General features: G+C 40.7%; 1 protein-coding gene across 1 annotated transcript in view; it reads right to left on the bottom strand.

Moving 5' to 3' along the window:
• Window positions 1–20,725, bottom strand: part of RABGAP1L (RAB GTPase activating protein 1-like) — a 391,910-nt gene that overhangs the window by 12,458 nt on the left and 358,727 nt on the right. Inside the window, 4 exon segments of the mRNA XM_015566064.1 lie at window positions 762–845; window positions 3,226–3,363; window positions 8,926–9,036; window positions 19,712–19,804. Of these exon segments, the coding sequence (XP_015421550.1) occupies window positions 762–845; window positions 3,226–3,363; window positions 8,926–9,036; window positions 19,712–19,804 (426 nt within the window).

Raw genomic sequence — 20,725 nt, 5'->3', positions numbered from 1 at the left:
ACTACAAACAATTAAGTCCAAACACCTCAGCTATCCCTGAAGACCTTCCTTAAACTGCCCCCCCCCTCACCTATGCTTTTCTTCTGTATTTGATACTCTTGCCAAACTAAACTATTTCTGTCCACTAATCTACCTCCGTGCCTTTGCACGTGCTGTTTCCCCATGGCCCTCCTCTCCGCTCCCTCTTCACACATCCACATCTCACCCGGCCGCTGAGGCACAACTCACATCAGCCCTTCTCCAGGAAGGGTTCCCCACTTCCCAAATGCAATAAGTTCCCCTTCCTCTTATTTATACACAGATATTGTCTCCCTCTACAAGGCCACATAGCCAAGTGGGAAAAATGAGTTCCCACATTCTATACTGTGACAGCAAAGGACACACTGATCCCCTAGCTACTGCCATTCGATACAATCACTAAACTTTAGTCCTTGGCAAAGAGGCAAATGTCACTAGTGTGTTCTATAGGAAATTAGCTTCTAAGTAGGGCAGAGACGGGATCCCCGTGGTAATAATGAGGTTTCTTGTTCCTCTAAATCTATCAAACATTGTGAACAAACAACAGATTGTTTTGCTCAAATAAACCTCCATGTTATCAGCAAGCATGTCCAACCACTGCCAGTTTCAGAGGAGAAAATAAGCCAACAAATGTAATGAATGCAGTGCAGTCATTGTTCTGGAAACTCTAAAAACAAAATATATTTCCCTGAAGAACAACAACAATTACTTTCATAGCGACAAAAACCACAGTGGTGCTTTACCTGTTTGTACTCGGCAATGATAGCTGTAGTCTTCTTTATTTCATATTCTGCCTTCTCTAGCTGTCTCCTGAAGACTTCTTTTAGCTAGAAAGAGTGAGAACGAAAAACATCAAGACTCAGTCACAATATTTAAATAATTCCCACAAACATCTAGATTCAGGTCTGCCTGAACCAGAGCCAATGGCAAGATAAACACTATAACTATATAAATTTTCCTCATTAAAGCTATAACTATCTTAAATTTTCCTCATTAAAGCTGCTTATGCTTACTACTTACTTTACAAACATACTAGGGGCCTGGTGCACGAATTCGTGCATGGGTGGGGTCCCTTGGCCTGGCTGGGGATTGGGGCCAATCGGGTACCTCACCCAGTCCCCATCTGACTGATTGGGGCTGGGAGGTTGGCCAACCACGGGGAGGGACTGAGGGAGGTTGGCTGGCTGCAGGAGGTTAGCTGTGGGAGCGCACTGTTTGAAGCCAACATGTGTTTTCCAGTCACTGGCAGCAGCTCCTGTATTGAGCGCCGTCTGGTTGTAACAGTCGCTTAGGCTTTTATATATATATAGATTGTTAATTGTCGATTCAGAAGCTACATTTATCCTTATGAGAATCTAAAACAAATCCTCAACGCCACATTGCCTGCAGCCTTGATGCTATATATCAATTACTGAAAAAACATTTTAAGCCCTCCTCTTCATATCCCCAACCGTCACTGCTGTCAGCGCTCTGAAGGCAGGAACAAGGATCTCTGGGAGTGGAGTCAGAAAAAGATGGAGAAAGATAAGAGCCCTGGAGGCCAGGAGATTCAGGGACTAAAGAAACAGTGACTTCAGAAGGAGCTAAGGTGATGCATAGAGGAGGTGCTTGTTACAGTCAAAGAAATACTGAATTATGAATGCTAAACTTAAACCAGCTATTTTCGTAGTCTGGCAGCTCTAGAATTCTAGGTATAGGGGAAGGTAAAGATGATGAAAAGGCTCAGGTGAACTCAGGTCTTCCAAGTTATTGACCAAACAACCAAACAAAAGCTTTGGTTATGCCCCATCATTAATTGGGTTGCTGTGATGTAGAATTCATCTGTTTATTCTGATCATGTATTAAATGATTAATCTGTACATGCAATTTATTAGTGCAATTTATAATCGGGCTCATATCATTAGTTTTCTGAATTTCTTCATATTTGCTACAATTCTAAAAGCAATTTGTAGGTTATTCTGATTCAAACTTGGTTGTTAAATTAGTCTCTATTCTCTATCTTACAGAATGTAAGGACATAAACCATTGCCTTTTCCCCTCCTATCACAGGGCCCATGGACCTCAGGACTTAGATGGCTGAGAGGTTTTGACACTAATTCTCTGAGCCATAGTTTCCACTAATAAATCTCATGAGGGTACCATAATGATTAAAACAGGGAAGAAGCATGGATTAAGTTCACTTGCTAATAGCTTCACCTTTACCTGAGTTATTAAAGTGAGCCCTAAAAGGTAGGAAGTAAAAGAAAAAACAATACTCATCGAAAGGCCTACATCAAACTGGATAATCAGGCCCTGAAAATTTTCAAGTACATAAAAAAAATCTTGGTCCAAAATAGGCCAAAGTCATTTTTTTTCATTTTCCAAAATAATAATAAATAAATGCAATAAAAATCATAGAACACTTTTTATAAACCCTAAAAGGTGCTCAATGATACAACCCTTCATTAGTAACTTCACTGGAACTTAGCCTGCTTGGACCAATGTCTTTGAAAGGCTTTGTGTCCTACTTGATATTTAGTATTTCGATGTCTCAGAACGAAAGATCAGAATAAATGAGTTAACCAGCCTGGCTGGACGGAGAGAGGGAAGCAGCCTGCTCTTCCAGGGAAGCTGCAAGCATAGATGTCTGGGGCAGAGAGGCCCTGCCTGTCCCCAATCCAGGACCTTTCAATGGAAGCATCTTCCAGCTGAACAGCTTCCTAACTCACGGAAGACTGTCAGGTGCTAACTTCACGGCTGGATCCCAGAGGGTTTCTTTTATTCCCTGGGAGTAAGGTTTGAGAGCTCTGCCAGGAACACTGTTACATCTCCTTCCAAGGCATGAATCAGGAAAATGAAGTGTGACCGATGGAGGCAACTCCCAGCAGAGATTCTGTGGGCTTTGAGCTTCACAATCCTCATAAATTACTCGAGAAGTCAATTACCTTTAGCTCCGACACGAAATTTGCAGATTCGTCAAAGCTCTTGGATCATAATCCCAAGTTACTAAACTTAGAGAAAAGTGAATGCGCTGGCTAGACAGCTCAGTAAAGGCAAATTCCTACAGGCTGCTCGAGGGGAGAAATGCTGCCTCCTCTTCTAACACCTGCAAAGGGAACGTTGAGGTGTGATGCCACTCACGTGGACTGCTTTGACGTCAGCCTTGATTTAGAATAAAATGTTTCTTGTCTGTAGTATGAATCAGCTCTACATACCTGGGTAACATACCTGTGTAAAAGAAAGCCCGCCTAGGCCTGTTACCTGAGCAGTCTCTTCCTCCTGCTTCCTCTTCTCTTCCTCGGTCTCCACCAGCCTCTGTTTGGTCAAGAGGAGCTCCTTATTCAACACGTCTGCCTTGTCTTCCGCCTGCAAATCAGAGCGTGTCACAGTCATAAAGACAAAGACGGTGAAGGGAGTGTGTTCACTTCTCCAACTCCGGCACTTCCTGTTCCAACATCACCACAAGCCATTTTTTTTGTTCCTCGCTAACCCTGGGATGGCTGCTTTCACTGAATGCCAATGTCACACCAGGCCCTTGGCACGCATTATCTCTAACCCTCACAGCAATGATTGTTTTACAGGTAATGGCAGTGAGGTTTGCAGAGATCAAATAACCCGACTGGGGCACACATCTGCTATCAGAGCCAGGATCCAAATTCAGACTGGACTGGCATCAGAGCTTATGCTCTTCCTAAATGCTCCTTACACATTTCAGATGTCACAACAGCACCCACTCTGACCCTGAGGAAATGGTTGGATGAAGAGGGTGAAGCCTTTAGGGAGGCTCTAACCAGTAGTTCCTGTGGGTGGGTTCAGAGAGGGCAAGCAAGAGAGAGGCTGATCCATGGACCAAAGATAGGTGAGAAAATTCAAAGATCAGCTGAGCCCCACAAGGGTATTCACATAGGACAGTGAGTATAGCAGGGAGAAATTAAGACCTAAAATCTATGATAGAGCCCTGACTGGGTATCTCAGTTGGTTAGAGCATCATCCTGATATGCCAAGGTTGCAAGTCTGATCTCCAGTCAGAGCACATACAAGAATCAATCAGTGAATACATAAGTAAGTGGAACAACAAATCTCTCTCTCAAAATAAAATCAACTAATCAATAAATAAATACAAAAACCCATGATAGAGAGATCCATGAGGAAAAATGAAGTAATCTAAACAGAAAAGACCGTATTTCTAGAAAGGCCCAGAAAAGCTCAGAAAAATACTCAGTCTTAACTCAGAGAACAGAGCCCAAATTAACCAAGAAAGCACTGTATGTTAGCTTCACTCAGTTAAAAATGTGCCTATTTTACACTCTAGGGCTCTTACCCCTTAGATCTCAGCTTCAAGTTCACATGTGCAGGGAAGCATGGCTGAGCCCTGCCCCACTGCCCCCATCTAAATTTGTTCCTGTTTATTTAATGCTGTCATACTTCCTTTGACAGCACTTAGTACAGTCTGTAATGACAAATTCCATGTATCATTTACTTGTGTTGCCCACTAGACTCGAAGCTCTGGGAAGCAGAAACCACATCTCTCTGTGCATCTCTACAGCCCCGGAAGCAAGCCCAGCACAGGTAGGTAGAGAGTAGGCACTCCATAAGTATCTGGCGAATAAATGGATGTGGCTCTGAAAGTCCCTACAGAAGCACACTGTGTGGAGTGGAGGTGGCGGAGAGCCACAGGACACGGTCAGCAGAGAAAACCACCGACGCAGAGGATGAAAGCTATTTGAAAAAGCTGTCCCTGGCTGACAGCAGCAAAATGTTATCCAAGTAATTGTGAACGCTGGCCAGGTGGCCTCCTGTGTGTTTCGCCGTATCTGCCGCGTGTCCAGATGGCCAGGCCAGCACAGTCTGCTGGGTGCTGGCAGGGAAGCCACATCCAGCTTCCCCGTTCTCACTGTCTGATGTTCCTCATGTCCCGTACCGCAGAGGTTATAGCTCTGTTTTCAGATAACTTGAAAGCGTCAGGTACTTAAGGTGAAAAGGTCCCCTTTAAGGACACTAATACACTAGGTTTTAGGGGGGAAATCTACACAGCAAAAGAGCATCTTAAAATTAGAGGCAGACTTCAAAAATGCAGTTTTGGAAATGTCTATAATAAAAGAAAAAGAAAGCCACTTTCCAGAGGAAGTTTTTAATATAAAAACAACTAACTATTTATGAGGAGAGGCCCTACTATTTTTATTTCACATTTTCTGCTGCACATTCTTCACCAGGCCAAGGTAAAGCAAGCTCACTGGATTTCTACTGCTTTCGGATCTGACAGCTGCAGAAATTTCTGTGGGCCCCATGTGGGAGGAGCCAGAGTTTCCCAGGAGGCTTCATCTGAAGTTTCTCCTCTTTGTTAGGCTTCTGTGACTTGAATGTGAGAGAAACACTGCAATTTGTGATTTAATCTCAAATCCTCCCATCACCTGATCAAAAGGCTCTACCATCAGGATGAGGAGCTTTCAGAGATAGTTTCTCAAAGAACTAGCCAGTTGTTTCAAATAAAACAAAAGAATCTGCCACTTAGTACATGTTTCTGGTCTAACAGGAAACATGATGTGGTTAGGAGGGAGCTGGGAAAAGTCCTGGCTGTCTCTCTCCTGTGTTTCTTGGGACCAGGAAAGGACAGGGAGGGCCTGAGAGCCGGGGGCAGCAGAAACAGAACCGGAGATGTATCTGTTCACGTTTCTCATCGCTGAGAAGCCCTTGCTGAAGTTGAGGGAGGGTGAGTTCTCAAAGAGAAGCTGTGTCAGAGAGAAACACCGAGAGCCTTCGTACCCAAGAAGCCTGAAGCCCACGCGGACATGACAAGGGTAAGGAGTAATTTATTTTTTCAAAGTTCCTAATTACCTAATTAGTGTTTGTTTGCTTTACATATTATTTCAAATACAATCTTCTGTCATGTTTGTTTAACGTTTTGCTGTTTTAATGAAGAGATCTGATCTTGTCCCACTGGGAATGGAAAAGTACTAGGCCAACTGGGTGAGGCAGACTCGGAAGGTGAGGGCCCCTCCTTGAAGCACCCGGGCGGGGCACCTAAACTGGGGACAGCTTTGTGGTAGGTGAATAAGCCCTGCTCGGCAGAAACTGCAACATCAGGAGGAGATATCCATGGAATTGCAATTTTTATTCTTTCATCAAGATAGCAAGCTTCAAAAGGCAGGGGCCAGGTCTTATTCTTTAAAAAGAAAGAGAAAGAGAGGTATGAAGGGAGGAAATACGAGGGAGAAGGAATAGATGAAGGAGTTAACTTTCTTCAGGGGCTGCTCCAGTATTTACATGAGCACCTAGGTGCTCAGCACTCAAATATTTCAGGAGTACCCACAGAGCATCCTTCCAGACTGATCCTCAAAATGGATTTTCTCGAAAAAACTTTTACATAGTTAATTTTTACGATGATTTTTATTTGTAGATGATATATTTTCTTTAAATAATATATTTTAAAATACCCTTTAAAAAGGATTATCCTTAAAAAAGAAATTTAGTTTAAAAATACATATATTATATTATCATCTTCCCATTGTTTTAAAAATCTATTTCAAAAAGACATTTTACAAATATACTTCTGTTCTCCCCTTCTATTGGACATATACATTACTTCTATTTTTTTTAATATATTTTATTGAATTTTTACAGAAAGGAAGGGAGAGAGATAGAGAGTTAGAAACATCGATGAGAAAGAAACATCGATCAGCTGCCACCTGCACATCTCCTATTGGGGATGTGCCCGCAATCCTGGTACATGCCCTTGACCGGAATTGAACCTGGGACCCTTCAGTCCGCAGGTTGACGCTCTATCCACTGAGCCAAACCGGTCTTGGCCCATTACTTCTATTTTTTATTCTTATAAGTAACACTGCAGTAAATAACCTTGTATGTATATTTTTGACCAAATCTTTGATACATATATAGAGTGTCCCCCCAAAATGTGTACACACACTTTAAATAATTATTAACGCAGTATTTATTAAAATACATTTCATTTTCGAAACTGAGCTATCAGCTGTTAAAATCTGTATATATTTTTGGGGGACACCCTGTATATGTGCCAGTTTCTTCATTTATAAAATGGAAGATTAAAATAATAAAGTCATTAGGAAGATTAAATGAGATAATGCTTAGAAATCACTAATATAGTGCTTGGGACATAGTAGATAATCAGTAAGTATTTAATTTCATTACTTTTTAAAACTTTTAAAGGCTTACCAAATATACTACCCACACAACTTACAATTCACAGCTCTAGCTTATTTCACTGAACGCCCACTGAGGCCAACTGCTTAAAACATTTTTCATTTAGCTCGCCATCTCAAGAAAACTATTACTGGATAAAAGATTCAAAATGACAGGGTCAGGTATGAGTGAGGGCCATCTGGAAAGCTAACAGGGAACCAAGAATTTCATTACAGTACTAACTCACCACTCTAGTCTTTTTAATACAAAACTGTAACCGCTGCGGTCAGGTGGGGTGTGGTCCTCATCCACTGGAGACGCCTCTTCCTTCTTTGGTTCTGACTCGCTTGGTCACACACTTTTCATACCAACACCTTACAAGCAGGCTAGCTGCATGAGGTTTGTGGTTAAAAGGGCCATCTCTCTCCCACCCCGATTGGCTGCTTTTTCTACCTCCGCATCCGGCGTTCTGAGCAGCACAGTCTTTGTTTTATTTCCTAACTGTTCGGTGCTGACTCCTTCAGCTTCCACCTCTCCCTGTTAGCACTGTTTCCTTCCCAGTGGTCTTTTCTCCCACCTTACTGCGGTTAAAACTTGTGAGCTGCAAAATCAACTGTGTCCATGGGGAAAAGAAGTTGTGGCAGGGACAATTTTTTAAACATTGTTAAAATTCCTTCAATCTTAATTTCATCAGATTTATGTTATTCATGGATTTGTATTTTAAACAGTGCCAATGCATAGTTAGAGCACAACAGTGCCTCTTCTAAGTCTCAGTTTTTCTGATCTCACACTATTTGTTCAGAATGTTCACTTAAAAATTTTTTTAATTGATTTTAGAGAGAGAGAGGAAGGGAGGGAGAAAGAGAGAGGGAGAGAAACATCGATTTGTTGTTCCACTTATTGATGCCTGCGTTGGTTGCTTCTTGTATGTGCCCTGACGGGATGGAACCCACAATCTTGGCATATTGGAACCACACTCTAACCAGTCAAGCTACCTGGCCAGGGCTGGGAATGTTCACTTTTTTAAGTCAGAAAATAGAGTGATAACTTTAAATCTACACAAGACTCCTTCCACATTGCCAACTGTTTTTGAAAACTCCAGCAATAGAAAACAGAAGTCCTAAAGCTGTCAGTACTGTTGGAAAGAACAAAGGAAGTTAAACAATTTAAGGTCTTCCTAGCAACAGGTAAAGTTTATTCGACACATTCTACCAAACTGCTTTCCCTTGTTTTATTCTCACATCATCCCCTGCGGCAGCCTTTTTTATACCGATGTAGGGTAAGAACTGCCTGGATTACGTGGTTAGGAAATGGTAATGCTAGGATTCACACCCAGGCAGTGTGGGCGCTTAGCCACTAGGATGCCCGTTGACCCGACAATATGTGTATCTTAATGTGCATACGTCATTTAAATCCTTTACATTTACTGTCGATGAGCATTCCTGGTGGCGGATGCTCTCGGGTGACTATGCTGGCAGGCCTTGCCTTAGGAAATTACAGGGGCAGAGAAGAGACACGGAGTGCAGAGGTATAAAAGCGTAGGTCACACGTGCTTCTTGGAAGTGACCCAAGCCCTTCTGGCATTTCCCACCTGCTCCAATCGGCACAAGCAGTCCCCTCCCACCTACACCCACCCATTCATCCATCAAGCAGCCGACTCCCTGTCAGGTACAGAGGGAGCCCCGGCGGGGCTGTGGTGAGAGCAACTGGGTCCTTGCCCTTGAGGAGGTAGTCACAGTCTTATTTCTTCCTAGTGAATGATGGGTGTACCTGATCCAAGTCATTCCGCAGAGCAATCTTGCTGGTTACGAGTTCATGGGCGAGGTCATCATTCTCTTGTTCCAACCTCATGCTGGCCTCCTGTAATCTCCGGTTCTCCCTCTGCAGAAAAAAAGCAACAACCAGAGGTGGGGGTTAGTGCCTGAGGTACTAGCGGCAACAGATGGGACTGGTGAGGAAAAACAAGCAGCAACGACTAGTGAACTTGAAGGTGTAGAGGAGAAGGCGCAGTGGCACAGGAGGGCAGGACAGCTGTCTGGGGAACAACAGTGAGTTAAGCGAGCGGTGCAGAGGCGGCACTCTACCCCGTGAACTTACCCCTGCCCCAGACCCCCAGGCAGGGCTTCATTATAAAACATGTGCCACAAAAAAGCAAAATTTCCACACGTACCCCCAACGCGTGAGGTTTTCACATAAACCTAGAATGCAGACACAGGCAGTTCTTTGTTGGAAACATGCACAATAACCCCACCCTGACCTCAGGGGAAACCACTAGACACAGTAGGGCTGGAATAGGGGGAAACCACTAGACAGGGCTCCACGTTGTGTTCCCAATATCAGGGGTCAGGATGCATGGGTCCATGACTTTGCTATCAACTGACATTTTCATTCTTTGGGTAAAAATATGTTTACTTTTCTGAACACCAATTTTTGTGTTATAAGAACAATTGTCCCTATGTTTGCTTTGTTGTTGTTTAAATTTCAGATTAAAAGATTCTGGGTAAAATACATTACTGAGCTATTTTCCCCCTTGAAATCCCAGGAAAAAAATCTGAAACAAAGGTATATGATGAGAGAACCAAGTCACATTGTTAGGATCAAGGTCTCCCCTTAACTAGCCATTATGAATTGTGTACATTCCCATCAGAATAGCAATGTAGTGTTTTCCATTCCAAAGTATCAAAAGTGCTTTTTCTGCTATTGTTAGCAATTACAGGACACTCCAGAGAGCTGACAGGAAAGACTTCAATGTGATGACACCTTCCTGTTTTTCATATTTATACTCCTAGCCGTGCCTTCTGCAAGGGTGGCAAAAACTCAGACAAAGCAGTGTTTCACAACCAGGAGACAAATCTACATCCTGAAAGAGATTTTTGTCATGGCATACTCTGTGTATGTGTGAGTGAGAATGTGTGTGTGAGTGTGTATGAATGTGAGTGTGTGAGAGTATGTGTGCGTGTATGCAAGTGGGTATGTGTGGTGAATTTTGTCTTCTATAGGACAACCTAGGGTTTGTTATATGGAAAGAAGAAAACATAATTTCTTTTTGTTTTTCAAAGAAGGGCTAAGAAACATGGTACAGGCAACGCCTGCGGCTGTCCTGGGGGCAGGGGATTCAGAAACAGGCCAGCAGAGAAGCTAAAGACCAAACTAGTACTCGACTCTAACCAGCCAACAGGGATCCTCCCTGCCCTCTCCTCTGGAGAAGGTAGACTGGGGCAATCGGGGAATGTAAAAACATTTTTTAAAAAGACAGCGACTGAAAAAGGTTTTACAGTCCCAAATCACTTAGATATTTCTAAATAATTTCATGAATTCCATGCAGCATTAAAATGGAAATGAAAAATTTCTAATAACAGAAGAAATGCTTATGCTACCTTGAAGAAAAAGAGCTAAGTAAATGGAAAATCCCATTTTTATAACAGCATAAAAGATATCAATTGTAGATAGTGGGTTATTTTTATTGTTGTCTTTGTGATATTTAAAGGTTTCTAAGTTTTCCACAATGGATATATAATACATGTATTTTAAAAGTTTAAAAAGTTGTTTAAAAAATAAAAAGCAATTTAGAATTTTAATTTCACTGGAAATGATAAAAATGTCAAAAGAACTTTTTTTTTTAAGTCCACTCTTGCTAGATGCTCATATTCTGCATGAAACCACAGTGGATCTTCCTTTGTGACTGAAATACAATGTAACCCTCAAAAGTGCTGCCTGGCCAGAAGCCCTTTGCCAAGGTATTTATTCCTGATGAGACAGCGTGCACATTTATGGGGGCAAGTTGTCCTCATCCAAGTCTATCTGTCCCCTCCACAGATGCTCTGCCCTCTTACAGAAGCATAATTACTTGGTGACTAAAATAATGGAGAAGCCAGGGCCTGTGCAGCTGAATCTTTCAGTCTTTGGGGAAGTGATCCAAATTCCAGCAGGGCCTGGAGAGTGCATCTTTCATGCCAATATATCTAACTATTGCCACTATTTGTGGAAACAACTTACATACTTGTCAAAAACTCAGATTTAAAAAGAGAGTCAGAAACTTCTCTCATAAATGCCCTCCTTGCCAGGAACAGGCAGCAAATACCAGCAGTTTCCTCAACGTATTTCACAATGCAGAAGACATTTTTCTCATTTCTTGATAAATCCCTTCCAAAGGGAACCTGGTAAGACTACTACACTACCTATTCCTGAGTTAAAGTCCTATTTCTACTGAAATTGTACTTGCAGGACTCCGAGGTACAAAAATCTCCCCTAATTATTTACATCACACTCATTTGGCATAAGAGAAAATGTTGCAGCTACCAGTTTTTCAGGTTACATTACATGCTTAGAATTGAGTTAAAATAACCTCCAGGTAAAGTCACACGATGTGAGTGGGAAAGGACTTTGTTCAAAGTATTTAAGAAGCACAGGTAGCTACTCTCCCTATGGATCAGAGCTGCATCTGATGGTTATATTATATGCGAAAGGGGTATGAGCTCAGCTGAAATTCTGACTGGTTAAGTTCCCATTCCAGGACCGATGTAACTCGGACCCCTCTTCACAGACGCACACCTGAGGGGTGGGAGACTATCGGGGAGAAATTATGTGTCTGAGGGTCCCTAAAAAGCACAACAGCCTAGGGCACACCTGGCATTTGCTTTAGCAGGAAGCTCAGTCCAGTGTCTGCGAAGCAAGCAGCAGAGTGGGGAGTGTGGTCTCCGGCTCTGCACTCACAGATGTGGGGAAAGCAAGCCAGAGGGAAAATGCAGTATCCTCCTCCACAGCATGACCCTCCTGGCCACTCAGATGGACATTTTCCACGAAGAGGCACTTGCCTGCACTCACCAAGAGTTAAAGAGGTTGCATCACTTAGCTGTCTTTTCCAACCTTTCCCGAGGAGCCAAACTCACTTTGGAACTGACTAATTCAAGACAGAGTTCACCTTTACACCAGAACGGAGAAGAAAGTTTCCTTTCGATGGGCTTGGGAAAGGTAGTAACCTTGCTTGGCTCATTTGGAAACATGAGCAAGGGCTGCCCACCTGAGAGAGAGCTGAACTCAGCCCCGTGCACCTCAGTCAGTCCGGAGACAGTCACGTGTCATACGTTTACACAAGCAGATGTGCTGAATGCTCAGCGCCTGTAGACAGAACAGGCTCGTTGCTTCCCCGCCTCACAGCACAGACTTCAGGAGACACTGCCTCCATAACCCCTCAATCGCTCCTCACGCTGCCTGGAACATGCCCCACCTCGTACAACTGGACAACAAGCAGACCATAGCTTTCCCATTCGTCCCCTCCCCTCCTGCACAGGGACGCCCAGCTGGGAGAGTGCGGTTAGTAACTTTTGAGAGGAGGATACTGCATTTTTCAGAGAGACAGACGCTGCTATTACAGACATACATAGATTTTAAAAACTTACCTCCTCAAAAGCCATAGACCAACTACCGTTTTCAATCATAGGTACAAAGACAATTGAAGGAAAAAAAAAAGATCCAATGAAATTGCACACCTACTAATACATTTAGGGAATGGCAGTAACAGGAACAGACACTGGTCAATGCTATTTGGCTTAGATTTGCTGTTTTTCCTTAGAGTGTCATATACTCCATGTTCTCTCTGGGACTGCGAGCATTCAATGGAAGAAAGTGCACTTCAGGCAGCCAGAGGGCAAGTCTCAACTCAGGAAGACCAAGACTGAGTCACGAAACTCCTCCCTCTCCAGGAACTATTTGCCGTCTGCATGACTGATGAAAATGCTGCGTGTAACTATTACCAACTACAGTGTGAGTTGTTTATGCTGTGTTATCAGAGCCGGGTGGAAGGAACCTCCTTAGGCAACAAGGTTGGAAATCTTGCAAAATAGTTTATCTTCAGGCAATAGAATGACATTGCTGGGCAGGGAAATGCAAAAGAACACTGGGTTCCAGCCCTCCTCCGAGTCTGAGTTCTGAAGTTTGGGTGGAATAGTACAAGGATGGTGAACATCATTTTTTCCAAGATGAAAAAAAAACCAGAAAAATGTGAGCTGGCAATCAAAAGAAAATAAACTGAGCCTTAAAGGAAAAAATGATGGGGAAGGAGGCAGCTTCATAAACTCCAGCTGTGTTTTGGGTGTGTTGTCCGCTGCTATAATGAATTCTTGGCATGTTTTTGAAGACATTTAAGGGCCAGAAGAAAATGTTTCCCTAAAAGATCCAGTGCAATTTTATGAGCAATGGCAAGCTCAGCTCTCACTTATTTTGTTATGGATACCTCTCTCAAAAGAGGTGATAATCATTACATTCAAATTTCATCAGGTTTTTTGACATTCAAAGACAAATACTTACACATGAAATGCTGAAATGTCTACACTGTCTGTAAATGAAGATTTTAGAAGGAAAACCTCTATATTACCTCTATATTTAGAATTGTTTTATGCTCTTCCTTCACCCAACATATCCAATTTTATCTGGCTGGTAGAAATTTAAAATTTTTAAATGTCAAACTAAAAACAAGATTTATCAGTGATAAGTAATGGCAGTTGGCAAACCAGACTGCATTTCTTGTGGCATTAAAAATAAAATCTTAGATTACAGCACAGGGGATAGCAAACTTAAATGACCAGATAGTAAATATTTTCAGCTTTGCAGGCCATATGGTCTTTGACATTACTCAACTCTGTTATTACATACAAAAGAAACAATAACTAAACAAATGGATGTGGCTGTGTTCCAATAAAACTTTATTTACAAACACAGGCAGTGGGCCATCTCTGGCCTACAGGCCATGGTCCGCAAATCCCTGCTCTACTCTAGCTTACAAATCAAATTTTTAAAAAAGTAAATGGTCCTGGCCAGCTTGGTTCAGTGGTTGAGCATCGACATATGAACCAGGAGGTCAGGGTTCAATTCCTAGTCGAGGCACATGCCCAGGTTGCAGGAGGCAGCCGATCAATGATTTTCTCTTATAACTGATGTTTCTATCCCCCTCTCCCTCTCCCTTCCTCTCTGAAATCAATAAAAAAATACATTTTTTTAAAAAAACAAAAAAACAAAGCAAATGAGTTACAAAGGATGTAGAAATACATGAGTGTGACACATAACTTTCTCAGTAATACCACTTCAACAGAAAACAGAACTTACTGGAAACTGAAGAAAGTTTTGGAGAATTCATTCTGAAGATCATCAATAAACATACTTCGGTATTCTTAATACACATACTATATACCTGCCCCAATGTTAAGTATGACCAATCATCAGCAGCAGCAGCAGGAGCCACCTGCTCTTTCTTAGCTAACCTGTTCGTGAAGCCTCAGGAGCCAAGGGCTTGGCTTCTCCACCATCCTACAACGGCAAGTTCGCTGGGTTTTCCAAGCTCAGAGAGACTGAGTGGCAGTCTTCTGAAGCTTATCATTAAGTTTCATGGTTATCATAAAAACCACCCTCTTGACTATAGCCATTCATGAAAACACATTATTTCATAACATAATATTTCCAGAAGCCAACCACAGTCTCTGTGATGTGGAAACATAATAAAATGTAACTTTCTCTCCATTTGTAGAAAAACACTTTTCAAACATGAATTCACTTATCTTGACTTCTCTGAATGAGGGGTCTCAATACAGTAAGAAGAGGGGAACCTTTTTAATTTTTTTTGTGCGGTAAGGATTTTAGCATAATTTAAATTCTTCATTAGTCAAGTTAAAAACAAAATGTGATATTATATGTGAGGATGGCAAATAATACAAGTACAATTAAGCTTTACTTCAAATGTTTTGTTTGCATTGTTTTTACCAGGTACAATTAGACAGCTTAATTTAAAATTATATGCAGAGCAATTGCTCTATAAACATTAGTACATGCAAGAAAACTTTGTAAATTTAGGAGTTATTTTCTTTCTATTTGAATTACATTTTGATTTTAAAATTACTATGTCTAACCTTAAGAAACAAAGTTACATATTTGAAATTCACTTATACTGAGCATGGGTAAGCTACTTCGATTAGAAATTATGCATTTATAATATTCTCTGTGTCCCAAACACAAGAGAGTATAAGCATCCCTGGTTCTTTCTAGGATATGCCCATCTAAAATAGGTAATAGTCTTTTTCGTGCTGTGGGAGAGTCACTGAGTTTAATTAATTAGCTATGCTTTTTGCGGCAGAGCCCTCATTTGTGCAAGTAGTTCTTTAATTAAACAAGAAAAGCATAGCATCTTCTGGAGGCAGGTGAAGACTTCAATTCTCTAAAAAGTGCTGTTGGCTGATTACATTATCAAAAAACTAACTTTCCCTAGATGGGAACAACTGATCTCCTTAAAAGAGAAAATATTTTATTTTCTGAAATTGGTAACTGTTATTAGTGGCCTGGCAACTAATTTTTACAATGTACTAAAACAGCTACACATATCCATGAATGTTTGTTTTCTGGGGACGTGTATGAAAATGAAAATATCCATGATGTACTTCTACGGACAAACCTCCCTCGCACGTCACTTCATTTGAAATCAGTAAATATCAGAGTAGATAAAAGCTGCTACACACATTTGGTCAAGCCAAACTTAAGGACAACAAAAGGGGCTTAGAATACATATCCTAAATTCTTCCAATAAAATTTCCTTTTCTGTCTTGAAATCTAGTCATAAAGATAAAGAGAAGAAGTATACCAAAGGCTATAAGCAGTCAGTATAGAGCTCACGGAGTTTCAAATACAAATTGATGCCAAGACCAGGTAGCATAGGCAGTATGTACACGTTTATTACCTATTTATATATGTTTATATGTGTGTGTGTGTGTGTATGTGTGTGTGTATATATATTCATTTTCATTTATATGTGTGGGTATATGTGTATACACACATATAAATGAAAATGAATATGCCACCCACTTATGTTGTCCTTTCCCCCATAAATACAGGTACACAGAGTCTATAGTCATTAATTAGCTCCATTCTAAAGTCTCTTCTCCCACAGCATGGCTTCTGCACAGGTACCTCTGTGTGACTCAGGGTTTATGAAAGCTAGATGATAGGCCAGGCACCCATCCTCCTGGAACACTTTGCTTGAATTTTTTTGATATATAATTCACATAAAATTCATAAAAAATGATATAATTCACCTTTGAAAATACACTCTTGAGTGGTTTCAGTGTATTCACAAAGTCGTGCCACCATTACCACTAATTCCAAACCATTTTCATTGTGCGTAGGGTTCTACAATTCAAATTTATACCAACACTGTTTTGTCTCTTTCGTTGTGGTTGAGATTTCAGTGTTAGATATTAGATACCGGTGAGTATAGTGACATAACCTGAGAGTGCAGATATTTGCATATAAAAACAAACCCCAACATCCCAGCCGGCATGGCTCAGTTGGTTGTGTTGACCTATGAACCAGGAGGTCACGGTTCGATTCCCAGTCAGAGCACATGCCAGGTTCGTGAGCTTGATCCCCAGTGGGGAGCATGCAGGAGGCAGGCAGTCAGTATTCTCTCTCATCATTGATGTTTCTATCTCTCTCCCTTCTTCTCTGAAATCAATAAAAAAAATATATAAAAATAATAATAAAATAAACCCAAACATATGTTTAGACTGATAGAGCAAGAACAGGACTGCCGAGAGCTATGTCTGCTTTGTTGAGTCTCTGGTCCCACCTCTGGCTTACCTGCGATAGTTCTGTCTACCACCATGCTCAAGAGAAATAGCTTCAAACTAAAACATCTCTTAGAATATCTTACTGCCTGACTTTTTTTAAATTGACACAACCTTCCTAACTCTCTTGCCATGTGGCAAGCTAGAGGTAAATACAACATTGTAAGCAGTATGGATCCTAATGGTGGAGAAGGGGTTGTCAGTTCACTGGTAGAAGTTTTGACTCGAAGCCTCAAAGATCTTCCCAAGATATTCTTAAGAATTTACATAACTAGGTTCCCAGACCAAGATCTATGAGTTATAAAGTTTCCAGGACCTAGATCTTAAATTTAGAAGATGATAAAAGGTATTTTCTAAGACTATCCTAGTATAATTAAATAATTATAATTAGATTCTTAAACTAGAAATTGAGTATGTGAGACAACAAATCTGTTGACTGAAAACTATGTTGTCAATTGTCATCTCAAAAGTATAATGCAATTTGAGGACTATCCTTTTACCAAGTATATCTATTGCCAATACAAAGGTCTCGACCAGTGATGGCGAACCTTTTGAGCTCAGCGTGTCAGCAGTTTGAAAAACCCTAACTTAACTCTGGTGCTGTCACATATAGAAATTTTTTTATATTTGCAACCATAGTAAAACAAAGACATATTTTTTGATATTTATTTTATATATTTAAATGCCATTTAACAAAGAAAAATCAACCAAAAAAATGAGTTCGTGTGTCACCTCTGTCAAGCATGTCATAGGTTCACCATCACTGGTCTAGACATTGGTAAGGGGTTGAGCTATTTGTTTGGTGCTGTATTTTTTTTTTTGGTTGTATTTTTAATTTAATGGTTTCATTTGTTTATTTTCACACATGACATAAAGACCAGAGTTTTTTCTGTTAATTCCAAAGTCTGTTAATTCAAGGTCCACAAAAATCGAGAGTTTACTGTATGTTTGGTGATGTATTGACCAGCTATTCCAAAACAAACGGTTCTAGAAGGGGTTGGATGTGCTCACAGGAGGCCACAGCACTCAAGCAAAAGAATAATATCTGTTTTTAAAACAAAAACAAAAGGTTTAGCTCTACTTTGATCCCACAATAAAAATTATACACATTGATAGTGCTGTGTGGTAAACATTTTTAAAATAAGATTATGCATTGTACTATTTATTTATATGTATCTGCTTGTACAGAAAAAGACTTTAAGAAACAATAACAAATTCAGTCCCAGGCAGATTTTAAATATACAATTTTAGTCTTTCATTTCCCTACCTTCTATTTTAAAGCACTCTTCCTAGATTTTATTTGTAACGATGGCAGCAATAAGAAAACTAGATTGACGCAAGCAGTAGGAGGGCTTCAGGTTGGATCCTCAGAAATGTTTCTTAATTACTACCTCAAGCCTTTCTAAAGCAGCGTGCTACATGAGCTAATTATTGAGGGCTGGTGGCTAGCTTTGCACCTTACTCCAGGAGCACCCTGTGTTACAGTTCTCTACCAGAGCAGTATGTGGGACTCCACTATCAGTTCTGCAGCCAGTTCTATGAACAAGAGGGAAAACATGCTGATATTCGATTATTGGCTAGCAATGCCTGGAAGAAATATGAGGAAGATCTGCAAGAGATTGATGCATAAAAGGTAGTGCTATTCTATTAATACTTGGGTAAGTGGAAGCAGTAGGCCTAATAAGGCTAAAATGACCATTTATTGCACACCAACCATGTGCTGGGTGCTTAAAATACGCCATCCCCCATCTTCACAACAGTCCCTCCAGGCAACGTGTACACTACATGTTTTGTAAACAAGGAAGAGGCTTAATAGTTAGTCCAACACAATGAACAATGGTGTAAGGATTAAAAACTCCCAATTTGCATTCCACATCCTGGCCCTTTAATTTTGGAAAGCCAGGATTTGAACTCAGGTCTGACAACAAAATCTATATACTCTTTCCACCGTGGCCCCTCCCAGAACCCCGCATGCTAGTCAATTTAGCAACAGAGGCAAGATGTACTATGTAACTGTAGCTGCCTGTGCCCAGGTCTCTGACTACATAAAAGCAACCTTAGTTCCAAAAGTGGAAGCCATGCCACCCTGGGTGATTTAATTCATGCCACCCAGTGCTTTTTTTTGGCAGGATATTGTAACATTACTCACTGTACAAATACAATATTCTCTTACCCTGATGTGCTGATGTGGAGAGAAAGGGAACAACGCATCTGTAATATTATTTCAGTTGGAAAAAATAAGTTCGAAATTAGTCATTGCATCATGGGAACAGTGTTGTTAATTACCAATGAAGAAATCTATTTTTGTGAATAGCCTGATTTAAAAAAAATATTATCACTTATTTAACTAAGATGTTCAAATGAGATCATTTTGATTCTGAAACTGAATACTGTAGTGAAATGTTACTGTGACTCATAAATTTATTTGTAGAAATAAATGTTGCAACAAACACCATGACTGTGCTCAATACAACCTTTGTGGTTTTTATTTGTCCTTCCAAATGAGCTTGTACTTTTCACATTTGCTACAGACACAGGTGAGTCTGAAGCATTCTCTTGCCAGTCTTGGGACAGATCACCTTCTAAAAGTCTTTGTGGATGTGACCGTGCACAGCTAATACAGTACTTTGCCATTTTCCTTTTTCTCTCATTTTTGAAAGTAGTCGAGAGCCACTTTCTCTCTTTCCTTTTCCCTCTCTTTCTCTCAGCTTCTTAGGCAGATTCCCAGTATAAATGCAACAGGTGGCGTTACCTAAAAATATATAAACTGAAAGAAAAGAAATATTATGGTGGGCTACTCAGGAAGTGTGCCGAAATGAAAACAGCCCTGGACATTTAGCATGGCCAGAGTGTCTAAATCAAGCAGGAAGGAACAGAGGGACTTGAACTCGCCACAACTGCTGCTAAGAGTCACTGAGGCCCTGCTTTGGCAGGTGCCGCATCTCCCATACCTTGTATCTGTCCATGGGGTCCTCCTGTTGCAGCTGACTCTCACGCATTGTCTGATATTCCTTCTCATATTTCTTCAGCTTCTTGGTCGGTACCTGCAGCGGGGAGAAGGCATCAGAGGAACAGCATGTGAGAAGAGGAGATGATTTAGGGAAGCATTCTCTGAGGTGTTCCAATCAAGTCTCTGGCATTCTGATGGCGCTCACCCAACTCAAAGTTAGGGGGAAGCAATCTAGATTTGCACTCTTTCTCTGAAAGTCCACTGGTGCGTGTTGTAGGCTTTGTAGGTCCTGAGGCCTAGGTTATACCTACTCCACGCTGCTGTTACCGCACAAAAGCTGCTGTAAGTGATGCATAAACAAATGAGTTTGGCCCTGTTTTAACAAACTTTTTTTTTTACAAAACGGGCTGTAGTTTGTCCATCTCTGTTCTACAATGTTGCTGATATGCCATACTGTTTTCTTGTTAATGTATTTAACAGTGTTATTAATTCTAACTACTTTCATTTAAGTAAAATTCACTCCTGGCTTCTATCATGCTGAAATGAAAGTGATTTATAACAACAAAAACATTTTTAAAATGGAGTTAATTTACCAGACAAAAAGAAGATTGTAAAGCTTGTCACTGAAAGTGCAAAGGAATATGGAATCATTGTGCTGAATGAGATAATAGAAAATCATCTAAACAGCTCATCTATTTCTTGCTAGAATTATGTCATCTTTAAAAGACATAAAGTGGTCTAATCTTTTCTGAGAAAAGACTAAAATCTCACAGAACCTTAGAATTTTAAAAGTAAATAAGTAAGCATTTGGAACTGGACAGGCCAGCGTCTATATGCCTATTTTACTTTTCTTAACCCCTCGGCAAAGAGGTATTTAACCTCTCTTAACTTGACTTTCTTCATCTGTAAAATGACAGGCAAAAAAAAAATTCTAGTTCACAATGGTTGTCAGGAGAATTAAGTGATATAGGTAAATTATCTAAAATAATGCCTGGTTCATGGAAATTTTTACAAT

The sequence above is a fragment of the Myotis davidii genome, unplaced genomic scaffold (genome assembly GCF_000327345.1).
Source record: "Myotis davidii unplaced genomic scaffold, ASM32734v1 scaffold580, whole genome shotgun sequence".
NCBI lineage: Eukaryota > Metazoa > Chordata > Mammalia > Chiroptera > Vespertilionidae > Myotis > Myotis davidii.
The sequence above is the reverse complement of the archived record's forward strand: the minus strand, read 5'-3'. Positions and strand labels throughout refer to the sequence as shown.